General features: G+C 37.3%; 1 protein-coding gene across 1 annotated transcript; it reads left to right on the top strand.

Annotated features, from left to right (window-relative positions):
• The first annotated feature begins 375 nt into the window (after window positions 1-375).
• Window positions 376-7,016, top strand: LOC117137758. Its single transcript, XM_033299372.1, has 3 exons — window positions 376-1,404; window positions 1,484-1,705; window positions 6,589-7,016. The coding sequence occupies exon 1, from the start codon at window positions 686-688 to the stop codon at window positions 1,241-1,243; it is 558 nt and encodes a 185-aa protein (XP_033155263.1). The 5' UTR covers window positions 376-685; the 3' UTR covers window positions 1,244-1,404; window positions 1,484-1,705; window positions 6,589-7,016.
• The last annotated feature ends 9,773 nt before the right edge of the window (window positions 7,017-16,789 follow it).

Genomic DNA, 16,789 nt, shown 5'->3' with positions numbered 1-16,789 from the left:
AAATGCTCCTGCGGGAGGGAAGAATCGGACAGCCGCGGGAGGGAAGAATCGGACAGCCACACCGAGTCACTCGACTGTGGTCCAAGCCGGCCAAGCGGGACGGGCTAAAAACCCATTACCGCAACTTGGTCAGCCTGGGGCCCGGGATGACCCTAACCGTTAGGGGCTAAGCGGGGCCAAAACGAAGTGGTATCTTCGTTACCTTCAGCAGGGCCAGCCAACTGTGGAAGCTTTGTCTCTGGCCAAGATACCGCAGCCGCTAGAGCAAGGGCCCAACTCTGCTTCGAAGCGGGCAAATTCCACCTTCACGCCTCCGACGGAAACGCCTAAGAGGCAGAAGGTGGAGAAGAGCAGGCCACCGACTGCTCCTTTCGATGGCCAAAGTACCTCAAGGGCTGCAAAGGCAACTGAGGTACGCAAGCCATCATATGCGGCCGTAACTGGGACCATTAAAGTTGCGATCGTACCAGAGGGTTACCCCAAGATCGTCCTCAGTAGTGAGGACCTCTCACAGCTCGAGGACGCATTACTGAAGGAGATAGTCCTCTCTGGTTGGGATTCTCCAATTAAGTTTTTAGGAATCCACTTCAGGGTGGGTCGCCTGATAGTGGATTGCCGCAACGCAACCACTGCTGAGTGGCTGCAATCAGCAGTCCCCAGCCTCAGCAAGTGGAGCGGTGTCTCCATGGAGGTAAAGATGTGCGACGACTTGCCATCGTCACACAACATCACCATCTACTGCCCCAGGACAAGAGACAAGAAAACAAAGTGGATCATGGAATTGATCAAAACACAAAATGACTTGTACACTGAGAATTGGCGTATTATGTCAAGGAAGAATGAGGGTGGTGGCTCGCTCCTCAGCCTTGGCATTGATGACAACTCATGTGCCAAGATGATTTCTAGCGAGCACAAGCTGAGCTTCAGGCTTGGAGACATCTCAGCTTGTGGTCTAAAGAAGGCCAAGGCGATCAAAGCCGGCATAAGACGCTTCGAGACTCCTCGAAATTCACCAGTCTCTGCGGAGAAGAAAAAGCCAAAAAAGCTCCCCGAATCCAGCGTGGATCTGACGGAGGGTGAGGATCTCGATGCGACCGTCATCGAGATGGCGGATCAGACCCCGTTATCCTCTCAGGAGCTAGGCATGGAACTAGACCTTCTGAGTAAGGAAGAAGCGATACCGGTGGATAGTGATCTAGGTATCTCCAGATCAGCAACGCCGACGATGGAGCCGATCATCTAATGGTCGGAAGTACAGGGATAGCTCAGGTGAACATCCATCGCGCCAAGGCGGCCTCGGCTGTGCTGGCAAGGATGTTCACCAAACAACATATTGGGCTAGCCCTGGTACAGGAACCCTGGTATAACCAGGGAATGAAAGGACTGTACGTGAAGAACGCCAAGGTAATTTGGGATCAACGGGCCTCTAGCCCTAGAGCCTGTATCCTGGCATGTAGAAGTATTAATTATTATATACATACAGAATTTCTTACGCGGGACTATGTACCGATCATGGTAGAAGATGTGTGAGCAGCCAAGAAGACTGTGGTGGCATCGGCATACTTTGCCAGTGACGAGGCGTGCCCACCGCCCGAAATCACTGCACTGGTTGAACACTGTAAGAAGATGCAGTTACCCATCATCATTGGATGTGATGCAAAAGCACATCACGTGATATGGGGCAGCAGCGACGTGAACCAAAGAGGTGAGTCACTCTTAGAATTTATCTTGAATAACAATCTAGAAGTTCAAAATGTCGGCAATGTTCCGACATTTGTTACTAGGGTAAGATCTGAGGTTCTGGACATTACACTTTCCAGCAGATCAGTGGCTTCGCATATAAGCGACTGGCACGTATCTCCTGAGGAGTCAATATCAGATCACAGAATTATTCGTTTTAACATAGGGCTAAATCTAGAATGTAACGATCGTAAGCGCAATCCCAGGAATACGAACTGGGAAGGGTTCAATGCCTCCCTACTGCAAGATCTTGTTACTGGGGTAACCGGGAAACTCCGTACCACTCTAGAACTGTAGGCCGCCGTAGAAGATATTAACTCGTGTCTTACTTACGCGTTTAAAGAAATCTGTTCCCTTGGTCGAGCCAAGAGGGAAAAAGATGCTCCATGGTGGAACGAGCAATTGGAGAAGTTACGGAAAGCGACCAGGCGTCTCTTTAACAAAGCAAAAAGAGAAGGGAACTGGGATGCCTACCGGAATAAACTGACTATGTATAACCATGAGATCAGGAAAGCCAAACGAAGGAACTATAGAACCTTTTGTGAGGCAATAGTAAGCACATGTGAAGGCGCAAGACTTCACAGAGCAATCTCCAAAGGAGTGCCAGAATCAAATCAGGCACTACGTACGGAGGATAACTCCTATACTATAGGAAGTAAGGAGTAACTTGAGCTACTACTGGCAACTCACTTTCCGGGAAGCACGCTTCAAACGGATGGGAATACCCCAACGGAGAGATTAACATGGGCAATTGGTACATTCCATACCTACAAATCTCCTGGTCCAGATGGCATTCAGCCAACCCTGCTACAACGAGCGCTATTTCAGCTCGCAACACAGATCAGGAAAATACTGATCAGCAGCCCAGCTTTAGGACAAATACCTACTGCCAGGAGTATAGTAAAAGTGGTCTTCATTCCAAAAGCTGGAAAGAAAGACATATCTGATCCGAAGTCGTTGAGACCCATCAGCTTGACATCGTTTTTGCTAAAAACGTTGGAAAAGCTAGTGGATGTCAGCATTAGAAGCACTCTGCTTGCACTCTGCGGGCAGATCAACTGATACTACCCTATATCACCTAAAAAGCCTTATTGAGGATTCACTTACTCATAAGGAAGTAGCGTTATGTGCCTTCTTAGACATACAGGGCGCATTCGACAATACCTCCCACGAGGCTGTCAACGCAGAGGACTATATGCAACAACCAGCAGATGGATCAAATCACTACTGGCATCTAGGCGAGCCATGGCCCCTATAGGAGGACAGTCGTCCACAGTATCTACCACAAGGTGTTGCCCCCAAGGGGGTGTCTTCTCTCCTCGCTTGTGGAGCTTGCTGGTAGACGAGTTGATGGACAGGCTGACCCGCAGAGGTATACTTTGCCAAGGCTATGCTGACCATATTGTCATTATAGCCACAGGTAAATATGAGGAAACACTCTGCGATATCATCATCATCACTGGGCCTCAATATGACCAGCGAATGGTGCAAGGAAGTAGGCCTGAGCCCAAATCCTAGCAAAACTGTTAGTGTTCCTTTCACAAATAGGTACAAGCTACAGAGAATGAAGGCAATAACCCTGTCAGAATGTCACATAGAAGGCCAGAAAGAAGTTAAGTATCTTGGGATAACCCTCGACTCCAAACTTAGCTTGAAAACTCATGTCGATAACACAATTGATAAGTAAACCAGAGCACTTTTCACGTGTAGAAACATTGCTGGTAAGTCGTGGGGAACCTCACCACGCATAATAAGATGGCTGTACCTCATGGTAGTCAGACCCATACTAACCGATGGGGCAATAGCCACTAAGGCGAAACTCCATAAGCTGCAGAGAATGGCCTGCGTATGCATGACAGGAGCAATGCGTACCTGTCCCACTGCAGCCCTAGAAGTACTAATGGAGGTAACGCCGCTTCATATCGTCATTGAAATGAAACGGAAAGCCACCCTAATAAGAATTGAGGGAGCAGGAAATGACTGCAACCTAACAAGTAAGGATGCTGAAAGTCTAAAAAGGGATATCCCTTTGCAAATGCAACCAAGGGATGAGATGCAAGCTGAGCATAGATTCGCTCAGAACTTGAGCACTCATCTCAGTAATAAAAACGGTTGGACAACCCTGGGGAAAGTACACCCTATGAAACCACAAACAATAAAGAAGTATGCAGACGGATCCCTAACTGCCCAGAGAACCCAATAGATGTGCTCGAACCCTTCTGTGCTGTTGGTCACCACAGAGTGCGGGGCTTACTGAAGTCACTAGAGGAAGAAAAACTTCTGTCCTTCTGGGAACACCTACCAGGGCTTAGGCAGTCCATGAATATCCTCCGTGAATATAACCATAAAAGGTTCAGTGCGCATTTTGACTGGCCTTCTTACGGGGCATTCACAGCCATTTGCACAAAATTAGCATTGCAGACAGTGAACTCTGTCGCTTCTGCTGCATGGAGGAGGAGAACTCTGCACGCATGGCGATTGCCATTAAGAGGAACAGACCCCTGAGCATGTATGTAGTCCCACGGGAAACAATTGCAGCCCTGAACCCCAACAAAATTCTGGCATTTATACAGTGCATTGGACTTCGGGGGGATCTTTGAGTCATGAAGGGGTAGTACAATAGATCCGATTGGGTCGCAGTACACCTACAAACCCACTTAATAATAATAATCTAATATAATCTACTACCTGCCCATTTACGGTACCTCCCCAAAACATTTAAAACATAAAACTATGGAAAAATTTAGCAACAAGAGCAGTTCTAGAAGCTTTAAGAACAAAGCAGCAAGGTCCTACGATACACCCCCTAAAAATCTCATTAAAACACCCATTAAGAAATTTAAATACCCCAGCCCTATAGAAGAAATAATAGACACATGTTTAAGCTAAATGCCCCATTTTCACCAATAAAAACCATTCCAATTAAAAAATTCAACTTCGAAATTATACATTAAGCTACCAACACATCTCTATCAAAATACAACAAATCCAGCAAACCCTTCACAACTTTCAATCCATAAAAATTCCATTCGCAACCAAAAATTCCTTTACACACATAGATGGAATGGCAAGCTATAGTGTAACAAGTGAAACCAACAAAATCAAATTTGGCATCCTCCCCCTTTCTCCACAGTCATTTCAAGCGAAATAATAGTCATAAAGTGAGCAGTTAAGAAGCTACCACATCAAATTACTCCTACAACACCACATTCCACAACAGGAAAAATCAAATCCTTATTAGCAGACTCAGACGTGTACCCACCAACCAACAGACCCCCCACCAACATATGCTCTCTTCGCAAACATTAGACGTTAAACACATCCTAGTTAACTGTCCTTCCCTTCCCTTTCAATCAGTCAACCCAATAACCGCACTTGCTAGCCCATCGAACGATAACATCATCAAAATTAAATCCTTTTTAACTCCAACATAATTCATAAAATATAAAACTGTATTTTTTTTCTCTAACTGTATATAAACCATTGTCACCCCAGACTAGCTGCTAATACTCTTAGTGCTCAGTTACCTTATAGTTTTATTATAATGTATTTTATTATATACTAATATATATAACCGTTACTCGTAGAGTAAAATATGTACTATATTCGTTGAAAAGTATGTAACAGACAGAAGGAAGCGTTCGACCATATAAAGTAAATATATATTCTTGATCAGGATCAATAGCCGAGTCGATCTGGCCATGTCCGTATGTCCGTCCTTATGAACGTCGAGATCTCAGGACTATAGAAGCTAGAGAGTTCAGATTAAGCATACAATTTCCATGGATAAAGAAACAGAGCAAGTTTATTGATTTTTCTTACCACGCCCACGCCTACCTTGGGTATGGGGTGAAGCTCAATTGGTAACTTTCCAGTTTGCAAGTTATAGAATTGCCAACGAATTTATGAACCAATAAAATTCACATATTTAGTGCAACTTATTTTTTCCAACCAAGATGTACAATAGCCTCGTGGACCTGATTCACAACAGACTACCTAAGTAACGCCATACGATTTTTTTGCACACGATATTTTTGGGCTGGCTCCTGAGGTGGCTTTAGGCTCTCTCGAATTTTTGTTCAAGAGCCATAGAGCGGAGAGCTCTACAGCCAGTAGCTCTCCTACGCATACAGTTACAGCCGACAACATTATGTGTGCACAAGTATGCTCATGTATTGTACATTTCACACAATCTACCCTTCACTTTAGAAATTCTTAGAGTTTCTATTTTATTTATTTATTTTATCTATTTTTACTTTCTACTATGAATTTTTATTAAATATTTTTATTTCTCAATGTAATAAATTTTTTTTCGAAAATTTATGTTTTTAAATTACTGTAGTTATAATAATTTTCTTTGTATTTGATATTACTACTTAGTATATTTATTGCGTCATTTGAATTAATAATACTGTGTGTAAATGACCCACTTTAATTATTTAAAATTCAAATAAGATTCAGTTGTAATGGCTTCTCCGTGGTGTTCCTTGGGTACCGATTTTTACATACTGTATGTATTACATATTTTTAATTATCAACATAAATATTATTATGTAAACGCTAACTTATTCGAGCGGCGATTTAAACAAACAAATATTAAAAAACATTAAAATAATCATATTGCAACGAAATTGTGATAAACTCCAAGTATGTAAATTCGTTTTATCGATCAGAATTTATTTCGGCCCGAAATTCGTCTTCTAGCACACGTACGCACACATATACACGTTGTTGTCTTTTGTTTTTACTCACACAAACAAGAAAATTTTATTTTTAGATTTCTTAAGCTCTCAGCGTATAAGTTTATTTAAATACGTTTTGGTTCGTATATTTTCAAAGTGTTCGTAGCATTTTCTACGCTTTTATTTCAGCTCTCCTTCGCCGTGGGATCGATCTTTCATTGAGGATTAAAATTGAATGAGTTTTATTTGCATTAATATTTATATTGGAAATAATATATAAAACACACTGAGAGTAATTAAAAAGAAAAGTCAATATAATAAAAAAAAACTTTAATTATACACCGGCAAAAATCACGGAAGCAAAATAGACAAAAGTAAATACATTTATTGAATATTTTTTTCGATTTAAAACTTTGCTTTCAATATAATTTGAATAAATTCTACCCAGATTAACTCGACTAATGAATACACTGGGAACAATTTTTTGAACCCTAATGATATTGCAGAAGTAAACTTTTAAATATTATATAATCGGATTACATTTTTATTTTTTCTGATTAAAGAAACTGATTTGGAACAAAAAAATACAACACTGTTCTTTTTTTTAGAATATATTTAGCAAATAGTCATCTAAGCATATATTTAATTATAACTTCTTCTTTGAATTCAAAAGAAAATATTATCTAATTTTTCTTTAAATTACATAAGGTTTTATCTACCAGCCTACACTCGATAAATCAAATTTGATTTAGATAATTATGTACATATTATTAGTTCTTATAAATATTGTTAATTAATTTATTTTTTTTTTTTAATTTTATTAATTGGAATTAAACAAGTTTACTGCTACTTATGTGGCAGCTTTACCAGGTTTTACTACATTCTACAGCATAGGCATACAAATATATACATTACTTTACAAATTAAACTACTCTAAAAATATTTAATTGATTTGTTTTCCTTGAAAAAATAATTATATTAATCTCGATGGGAGATCATGTGGGTAGAATCTTTTCAGCCTTCTTTTGTCTCGGGGGATGGATAAGCCTTGTCGCCAGGGTGTTGGGTTGGGAACCGAGTCGAGATTATTAAGATCCCTTTCTATATCTCTGGTTCTCATGTACCAGGGGAGTTACATAGTGATCTAACGACCTTACTTTGAGCAACTCTTATTTTATTCAGAATAGTTCTGGCCGTAATTCCGTATATTTGCAACGCATACTTCCAAATTGGGGTCAGGATGGATTTATACAGGCGAACTTTATTTGCCAATGAGAGTTTGACACGACATTTTTGCAGGCTTTGAAAGTACTGCTTGCTTGATCATCTTCGTGCCTTTAAAACGTTAGTCCTCTGTCCAAAATCACCCCGAGGTATTTGTAGAAGGTCTCGTGTCGAAGTGTGGAGTAGAGCATGGAAATTCCTGAGCAGTTCCAAGGCCTTTTTGTGAATGTGACGCAAGCACATTTGCTGCAATTAATGCCGATATTCCATTCCGTTGCCCACTTCTCGAAGGCCGTCACATATTCCTGTAAGCCCCTGGTTGCATCACTTATGCTTGTACTCCTGACCATTACCGCGGTGTCATCCGCGTAGGTTGCAATGAGAACGTTTTCGTCTTCAACTTCTGTACAGCACCAGGAATCCGGCATATCAGAAGTATACAGCGAATAAGAGTAGGGCCTAAAACATTGCCTTGGGGTACGCCTGCTGAGATTGTACGCGTAGACGATTTGTCGCCATCGACAACCACACTGAACTGTCTGTTCGATAAAAAGCTTTTGATAAGAAGAAATAGCTGTGGCTTCAAAAGGGTGGCTTACTTAGAAGACCATCATGCCAAACTCTATCAAAGGCTTGTTGTATATCCATGAATACAGCGGTTGTATACATCTTGTCCTCCATTGCCTCCAAAGCAAAGTTTGTCACTCGGTGTAGCTGTTCTGGAGTGCCATGACTTTTTCGGAAACCGGATTTCCATTTGCTTGGAAAGTGTCCCAGCCTTAGAGCGCTATTGAACAATAGGACTAAGAAAAGTACAGCTTTGATGGGAAGGAGTTTGAGCGTCCTGTTATCCAGGAGGTCCTCACCAGGCGATTTTTTAGGTTTGAGCTTTTTGATCTGCGTTACTACCTCTTCCAAAGTAACAGGGTTTGTGGGAAGGGCCATTTGAAAAGGTTGGTCCAAGAGTGTTTGCACCCTGTTTCGGTGTTTTGCCGGAGTAAGCTGTTTGCAAAGATATCGGCCTTTTCCTGACTGGAGCCGCACCAACCACCAGCCGGATTTCTGATGGGAGCCTTTCGAATAACTTGTCTTTTAAGGTTATTCGTGAGTTTCCACAGCGAGTAGTTAGTCGATGCATCAGGACTTGCATTTTCCAGCATTTGTGGTCTTGTTTGTTTTTCACCAGAACTTTGTTAAGACGATTTGACAACCTTTTGTAAATATTGTGGGCGCGTGCGTCTCCTGTTCTGGAAAATTCTCGTCTAGCTCTTCGTTTGAGATGTATGAGAACTGAAGTGTTTTGTGGAAGTACACTGCGTCTACTCTGGGTAGGAGAATTTCTGCTTCCTGGTGTAGCAAGTGTCGCAGCCACGTGAATTTCGTCCATGAACATCACTGTTGGGTCATGCAGCCGCCAAAACTGTGCAGTAGACTAATCTCATACTCTTTAATATTGTAAGCCGAATTAGTCAGTGGTAGCAGTTGCGATGCCCATAGTGTAAACCGCTGTTCTCACACGCATTTATCTGTACAGCGCTCATTCTTGTTTTTTTTGTTATCTACCTACGTTAAGCTTGTGCGCTGCATTTCGGCTGTCTGTCCCGCCAATTGTAAACTTAAAACTTAAAACTTAAAACTTAAAACTTAAAACTTAAAACTTAAAACTTAAAACTTAAAACTTAAAACTTAAAACTTAAAAAAACTTAAAAAAAACTTAAAACTTAAAACTTAAAACTTAAAACTTAAAACTTAAAAAAAACTTAAAACTTAAAACTTAAAACTTAAAACTTAAAACTTAAAACTTAAAACTTAAAACTTAAAACTTAAAACTTAAAACTTAAAACTTAAAACTTAAAACTTAAAACTTAAAACTTAAAACTTAAAACTTAAAACTTAAAACTTAAAACTTAAAACTTAAAACTTAAAACTTAAACTTAAAACTTAAAACTTAAAACTTAAAACTTAAAACTTAAAACTTAAAACTTAAAACTTAAAACTTAAAACTTAAAACTTAAAACTTAAAACTTAAAACTTAAAACTTAAAACTTAAAACTTAAAACTTAAAACTTAAACTTAAAACTTAAAACTTAAAACTTAAAACTTAAAACTTAAACTTAAAACTTAAAACTTAAAACTTAAAACTTAAAACTTAAAACTTAAAACTTAAAACTTAAAACTTAAAACTTAAAACTTAAAACTTAAAACTTAAAACTTAAAACTTAAAACTTAAAACTTAAAACTTAAAACTTAAAACTTAAAACTTAAAACTTAAAACTTAAAACTTAAAACTTAAAACTTAAAACTTAAAACTTAAAACTTAAAACTTAAAACTTAAAACTTAAAACTTAAAACTTAAAACTTAAAACTTAAAACTTAAAACTTAAAACTTAAAACTTAAAACTTAAAACTTAAAACTTAAACAAACTTAAAACTTAAAACTTAAAACTTAAAACTTAAAACTTAAAACTTAAAACTTAAAACTTAAAACTTAAAACTTAAAAAAAAAAAAAAAAAAAAAAAAAAAAAAAAAAACTTAAAACTTAAAACTTAAAACTTAAAACTTAAAACTTAAAACTTAAAACTTAAAACTTAAAACTTAAAACTTAAAAACTTAAAACTTAAAACTTAAAACTTAAAACTTAAAACTTAAAAAAAAAAACTTAAAACTTAAAACTTAAAACTTAAAACTTAAAACTTTAAACTTAAACTTTAAACTTAAAACTTTAAAACTTTAAACTTTAAACTTTAAACTTTAAACTTTAAACTTTAAACTTTAAACTTTAAACTTTAAACTTTAAACTTTAAACTTTAAACTTTAAACTTTAAACTTTAAACTTTAAACTTTAAACTTTAAACTTTAAACTTTAAACTTTAAACTTTAAACTTTAAACTTTAAACTTTAAACTTTAAACTTTAAACTTTAAACTTTAAACTTTAAACTTTAAACTTTAAACTTTAAACTTTAAACTTTAAACTTTAAACTTTAAACTTTAAACTTTAAACTTTAAACTTTAAACTTTAAAACTTTAAACTTTAAACTTTAAACTTTAAACTTTAAACTTTAAACTTTAAACTTTAAACTTTTTAAACTTTAAACTTTAAACTTTAAACTTTAAACTTTAAACTTTAAACTTTAAACTTTAAACTTTAAACTTTAAACTTTAAACTTTAAACTTTAAACTTTAAACTTTAAACTTTAAACTTTAAACTTTAAACTTTAAACTTTAAACTTTAAACTTTAAACTTTAAACTTTAAACTTTAAACTTTAAACTTTAAACTTTAAACTTTAAACTTTAAACTTTAAACTTTAAACTTTAAACTTTAAACTTTAAACTTTAAACTTTAAACTTTAAACTTTAAACTTTAAACTTTAAACTTAAACTTAAACTTAAAACTTAAAACTTAAAACTTAAAACTTAAAACTTAAAACTTAAAACTTAAAACTTAAAACTTAAAACTTAAAACTTAAAACTTAAAACTTAAAACTTAAAACTTAAAACTTAAAACTTAAAACTTAAAACTTAAAACTTAAAACTTAAAACTTAAAACTTAAAACTTAAAACTTAAAACTTAAAACTTAAAACTTAAAACTTAAAACTTAAAACTTAAACTTAAAACTTAAAACTTTAAACTTTAAACTTTAAACTTTAAACTTTAAACTTTAAACTTAAAACTTAAAACTTAAAACTTAAAACTTAAAACTTAAAACTTAAAACTTAAAACTTAAAACTTAAAACTTAAAACTTAAAACTTAAAACTTAAAACTTAAAACTTAAAACTTAAAACTTAAAACTTAAAACTTAAAACTTAAAACTTAAAACTTAAAACTTAAAACTTAAAACTTAAAACTTAAAACTTAAAACTTAAAACTTAAAACTTACTTAAAACTTAAAACTTAAAACTTAAAACTTAAAACTTAAAACTTAAAACTTAAAACCTAAATAAAACTCCGTATACCCAGAAAACAAAATACACCATGGCGGTTCCACAACTTTCGGAAACCCACCTAAACCAACTATTAAACCAAATTAAAGAACTAAATTACTATAATGGCACACCTGGCAGTCTATCTGGATTCGTTGACCAAGTAGAACAGCGTACTCGATTTATACCCAACACAAGATGCAAGACAAGCACTCGATATATATGGAGCAGTGACACGGTTACTAGTGGATTCAGCATTGAAGGTCGTAACTCAGGAAAGAACAAACACATGGCTGGATACGAAGAAAGCACTGGCGATGGCATTCATGGACCACAGACCCTATATACCACTCATAAGACAACTTGAAGACACATCATACCCAGGAAGCATCTGTAAGTTTATAGAGAAGCTAGAATCACAATTATTATTATTAAGTGGGTTTCTATTTGTACTGCGACCCATTCTGATCTATTGTACTACCCCTTCATGACTCAAAGATCTCCCTGAAGTCCAATGCACTGTATAAATGCCAGAATTTTATTGGGGTGGGACTACATACATGCCCAGGAGACTGATCCTCCTGATGGAAAGCGCCATGCAGTCACATATAATATGTGCAGAGCTCTCCTCCTCCATGCAGCGGAAGCGACAGAGTACACTGTCTGCAATGCAAATCTTATGCAAATCTTATCTTATGACTGCGAAGTCGGCAGTGCCCCGTAAGAAGACCAGTTAAAATGCGCACAGTGTGTTTCCCGTGTGTCATTAAGGTCTTGAAACTTTTATGGTTGTATTCCCGAAAGAGAATCTTAGACTGCCTAAGCCCTGGTAGGTGTTCCCAGAAGGACAGACGTTTTTCTTCCTCTATTGACTTAAGTAAGCCCAGTACTCTGTGGTGGCCAACACCACAGAAAGGTTCGGGCCCAATTAGAGGGTTTTCTGCCCCTTTCCTGGCTAGGTTGTCCGCTAGCTCATTTACCGGGATGTTGTTGTGTCCCGGGAACCACCTTATTGTGAGTTTGTTGTTATTGTCCCAGTTTGTCTAGGGCTGTCCTCACTTCATTTACTAGCTTAGATGTTATCTAGGCGCTTTGCTGAGCGCCTTTATGGCTGCTTGACTATCAGACAGTATAGCACTGTCCTTGCCACGATAGTTTCTTTGCAGATTAAACTCCACACAGCGCCGAATAGCACAGACTTCATCTTGAAAAATGCTGGTGTATCTGCCCATTGATTCGTGGTATTTTAACCTGGGGCCTACAACCCCCAGCCCACTTCCCTCGTCGGTGAGGGATACGTCTGTATACCACTTTATTGTTTGTGCCCTTTCCCCAGGGTTGTCCAACTGTTTTTATTACTGAGATGAGTGCTGAAGTTCTGAGCGAACCTGTGCTCAGCTGGCATCTCATCCCTTGGTTGCATCAGCAAAGGAATGTCCCTTTTTAAGCTTTCAGCATCCTTTCTTGTAAGGTTGCAGTCATTTACTGCTCCCTCAATTCCTATTAGGGTGGCTCTCCGTTTCATTTCAATGACGATATGAAGCGGAGTTACCTCCATTAGTACTTCTAGGGCTGCAGTAGGACAGGTACGCATTGCTCCTGGTTCATTGCTCCTAGGTTAGTATGTTTTGAAGCTAAGTTTGGAGTCGACGGTTATCCCAAGATACTTAACTTCTTTGCTGGCCTCGATGCGACATTCTGACGGGGTTATTGCCTTCATTCTCTGTAGCTTGTACCTATTTGTGAATGGAACAATAACAGTTTTGCTAGGATTTAGGCTCAGGCCTACTTCCTTGCACCATTCGCTGGTTATATTAAGGCCCAGTTGAATGATATCGCAGAGTGTTTCCTCATATTTACCTCTGGCTATAATGACAATATGGTCAGCATAGCCTTGGCAAAGTATACCTCTGCGGGTTAGTCTGTCCAGCAACTCGTCTACCAGCAAGCTCCACAAGAGTGGCGAGAGGACACCTTCTTAGGGGCAACCCCTTGTGGTAGATACTGTGGACGACTGTCCTCCTATAGTGCCCATGTCTCGCCTAGATGCTAGTAGTGATTTGATCCATCTGCTGGTTGTTGCATCTAGTCCTCTTCTTGCCAGGGATGCGTTAACCGCCTCATGGGAGGTATTGTTGAATGCACCCTGTATGTCTAAGAAGGCACATAACGCTACTTCCTTATGAGTAAGTGAATCCTCAATAAGGCTTTTTAGGTGATATAGGGTAGTATCAGTTGATCTGCCCGCAGAGTGCAAGCAGAGTGCTTCTAATGCTGACATCCACTAGCTTTTCCAACGTTTTACTGCTATACTCCAGGCAGTATGTATGTGTCCTAAAGCTAAGCTCTTGATCAGTATTTTCCTGATCGGCACTGCGAGCTGATTTAGCGCTCGTTGTAGCAGGCTTGGCTGAATGCCATCTGGACCAGGAGATTTGTAGGGCTGGAATGGACCAATTGCCCATCTTAAGCTCTCCGTTGTTACTATTGACTTTGCTTTGGGCCAATCAGTAGCACACAGTCTACTTTGTGCCGTTACCGGGGTATTCCCATCCATTTGAAGCGTGCTTCCCGGAAAGTGAGTCTCCTCCCAATTGCCACTTCTTCGTTTTTCGGAAAAGACTAAACTTGTGAATTCGATATAGCTCGATATAGCGGCCCTAGCTACCGTAAACAATTCGCAAAATAAACAGTATCGTAAAATAAACAAACTTTCTTCGGCAATTTATTATTCGCAACAGCTATTGAAAAAGCTCAATAGCTAAACATTGGTGACCCCGACGTGATCGTGTTAATTTGCATGCATTAATTAATGCACTTATCCCGTTTATAAATAAATATAAATATGTCGCTGCACAATTATTATTTTCCATTTCACGCAGCGAGTTTCGAAGGCACCGAAGGTCTACACACAATTTGTGTCACTCACTTCTTCTCCGTGCTTACCTTCGAACCACACTCGGCGACAGCGACCTCACGCTGCCGCCGCGCTGAAACGGGAGATGCTAAAGCTACAAAAATACAGCCGACCAATAGCAACGCAGTATGCAATAATGCAATATGATGAAATACCAATGATTTCCCCAAAATGATGAAATTACTATTCTTGTGGAATATTCTAACACATAATGCAATATGATGAAATACCATTGATTTCCCAAAATGATGGAATTACTATTCTTGTGAAATATTCTAGCACATACACTAGCTTACAAAAGTATGCGCCGACACGGCCATCCTGACCTTTACACGTCCTCGTGAAATATTACCAAAATGATTCGTTCTCTATAATTTTATTGTAAAACTATTTTTACATCATTTAAAAAAAATAAAAAAAAAATTATCAAATTGACAAATCAAATTTTCAAATTTAAATTTCCAATACAAACTTCTTTTCTTTAACATAATTCATTCTCTTCATATTCATATCTAATGCGCAACACGCCATGATCAAGACATTTTCCTTGCACTTTTGCTTACATTATAATTACAAATTTCATTATTAGCCCTTCAGGCATCCATACTGTCTTTTTCAACAGCTTCAATAATTTCGCTACTGTCTCTTTCAACAGCTTCAATAATTTCGCTACTGTCTCTTTCAACAGCTTCAATAATTTCGCTACTGTCTCTTTCAACAGCTTCAATCATTTCGCTACTGTCTCTTTCAACAGCTTCAATCATTTTGCTACTGTCTCTTTCAACAGCTTCAATCATTTCGCTACTGTCTCTTTCAACAGCTTCAATCATTTTCATTTTTGCTTTCTTCATCATCCTTACTTTTTTTTCCACGAAACTCTACCAACAGCAACAACAGGCGCCATGCTCATTTGATACACACACAAATGATGCCCACTCAATAACGGAACGCTTTCCGTGAATTTCATTATTCGCTGCTCCTTCTTAACATAACGGATCAAGCACATATTTTCGGTTACATTCAAATAATACGTCAAATCTACTCAATCTCTCATCACAAAATCAGAATTATGCGCAGTTCTTAACTCTACACGCATTACCAACACATTTTGGAGACCCACTCCAGTCCACATACATCAATACTAATGCACACCGCATCTACTTCTCCCCGCTCCTACCCGCGAACAGACTACGTTAGGCAGAAACTCTAACGGTTCTCTGCCGCGCATCAAAAGAATAGAAAAGGCGCCTTTCGCCTTGGCGCGTGCCAAGCAGAAACGCGCAATTACTAGAAATGTCGTTACATTTAAATGATATGCGAAACGGCCTTTCTGACCTATCACACATCCTCGTGTGCTAGTAATCCCTTAATATCGATCATCGTTATTAATTCATTAAGTTATTCTTCATTCTTTATGACTTCAAAGCAAACCAATACAAATATTTAAAACATTCGCGACCAATAATTATGTCATTTTTCAAATATATGTCATTCAAGACATGAAACAATATTTCGATACAATGATTGTTAATTATTACGTTACTAAGTATCTGCAATGTGCTACAAATGCTACCATTTCTAATACCTTTCAACATCACCACATTGTTAATTATTTTACCTACTAATTTGCTACTTTGCTTTTGTCTAATTAAAGAACATTCCGCTCCAGAGTCAAACGTTGTTGAAAATGTCTCGCCTTGATGAACCATCTCTCCCTTGGGTTCAACAACCTCGCATAGTTTCTTAAACTCGGCCCAAGTTATTTCCGGATAGCATATTTGAGCAAACCACTTCGACGCGCTTCCTTCCATCGCTGCACTTAAAGCCATAACTAACGCGCTGCCTTTTATAATTGATGCAGCCAAAATTATATTTGCCGTAGAGCACTTAAAACTTAAAACTTAAAACTTAAAACTTAAAACTTAAAACTTAAAACTTAAAACTTAAAACTTAAAAAACTTAAAACTTAAAACTTAAAACTTAAAACTTAAAACTTAAAACTTAAAACTTAAAAACTTAAAAACTTAAAACTTAAAACTTAAAACTTAAAACTTAAAACTTAAAACTTAAAACTTAAAAAAACTTAAAACTTAAAACTTAAAACTTAAAACTTAAAACTTAAAACTTAAAACTTAAAAACTTAAAACTTAAAACTTAAAACTTAAAACTTAAAACTTAAAACTTAAAACTTAAAACTTAAAACTTAAAACTTAAAACTTAAAACTTAAAACTTAAAACTTAAAACTTAAAACTTAAAACTTAAAACTTAAAACTTAAAACTTAAAACTTAAAACTTAAAAA

Source organism: Drosophila mauritiana, chromosome 2R (assembly GCF_004382145.1).
Source record: "Drosophila mauritiana strain mau12 chromosome 2R, ASM438214v1, whole genome shotgun sequence".
Classification (NCBI taxonomy): Eukaryota; Metazoa; Arthropoda; class Insecta; order Diptera; family Drosophilidae; genus Drosophila; species Drosophila mauritiana.
This window is presented reverse-complemented; position numbering and strand designations above follow the sequence as displayed.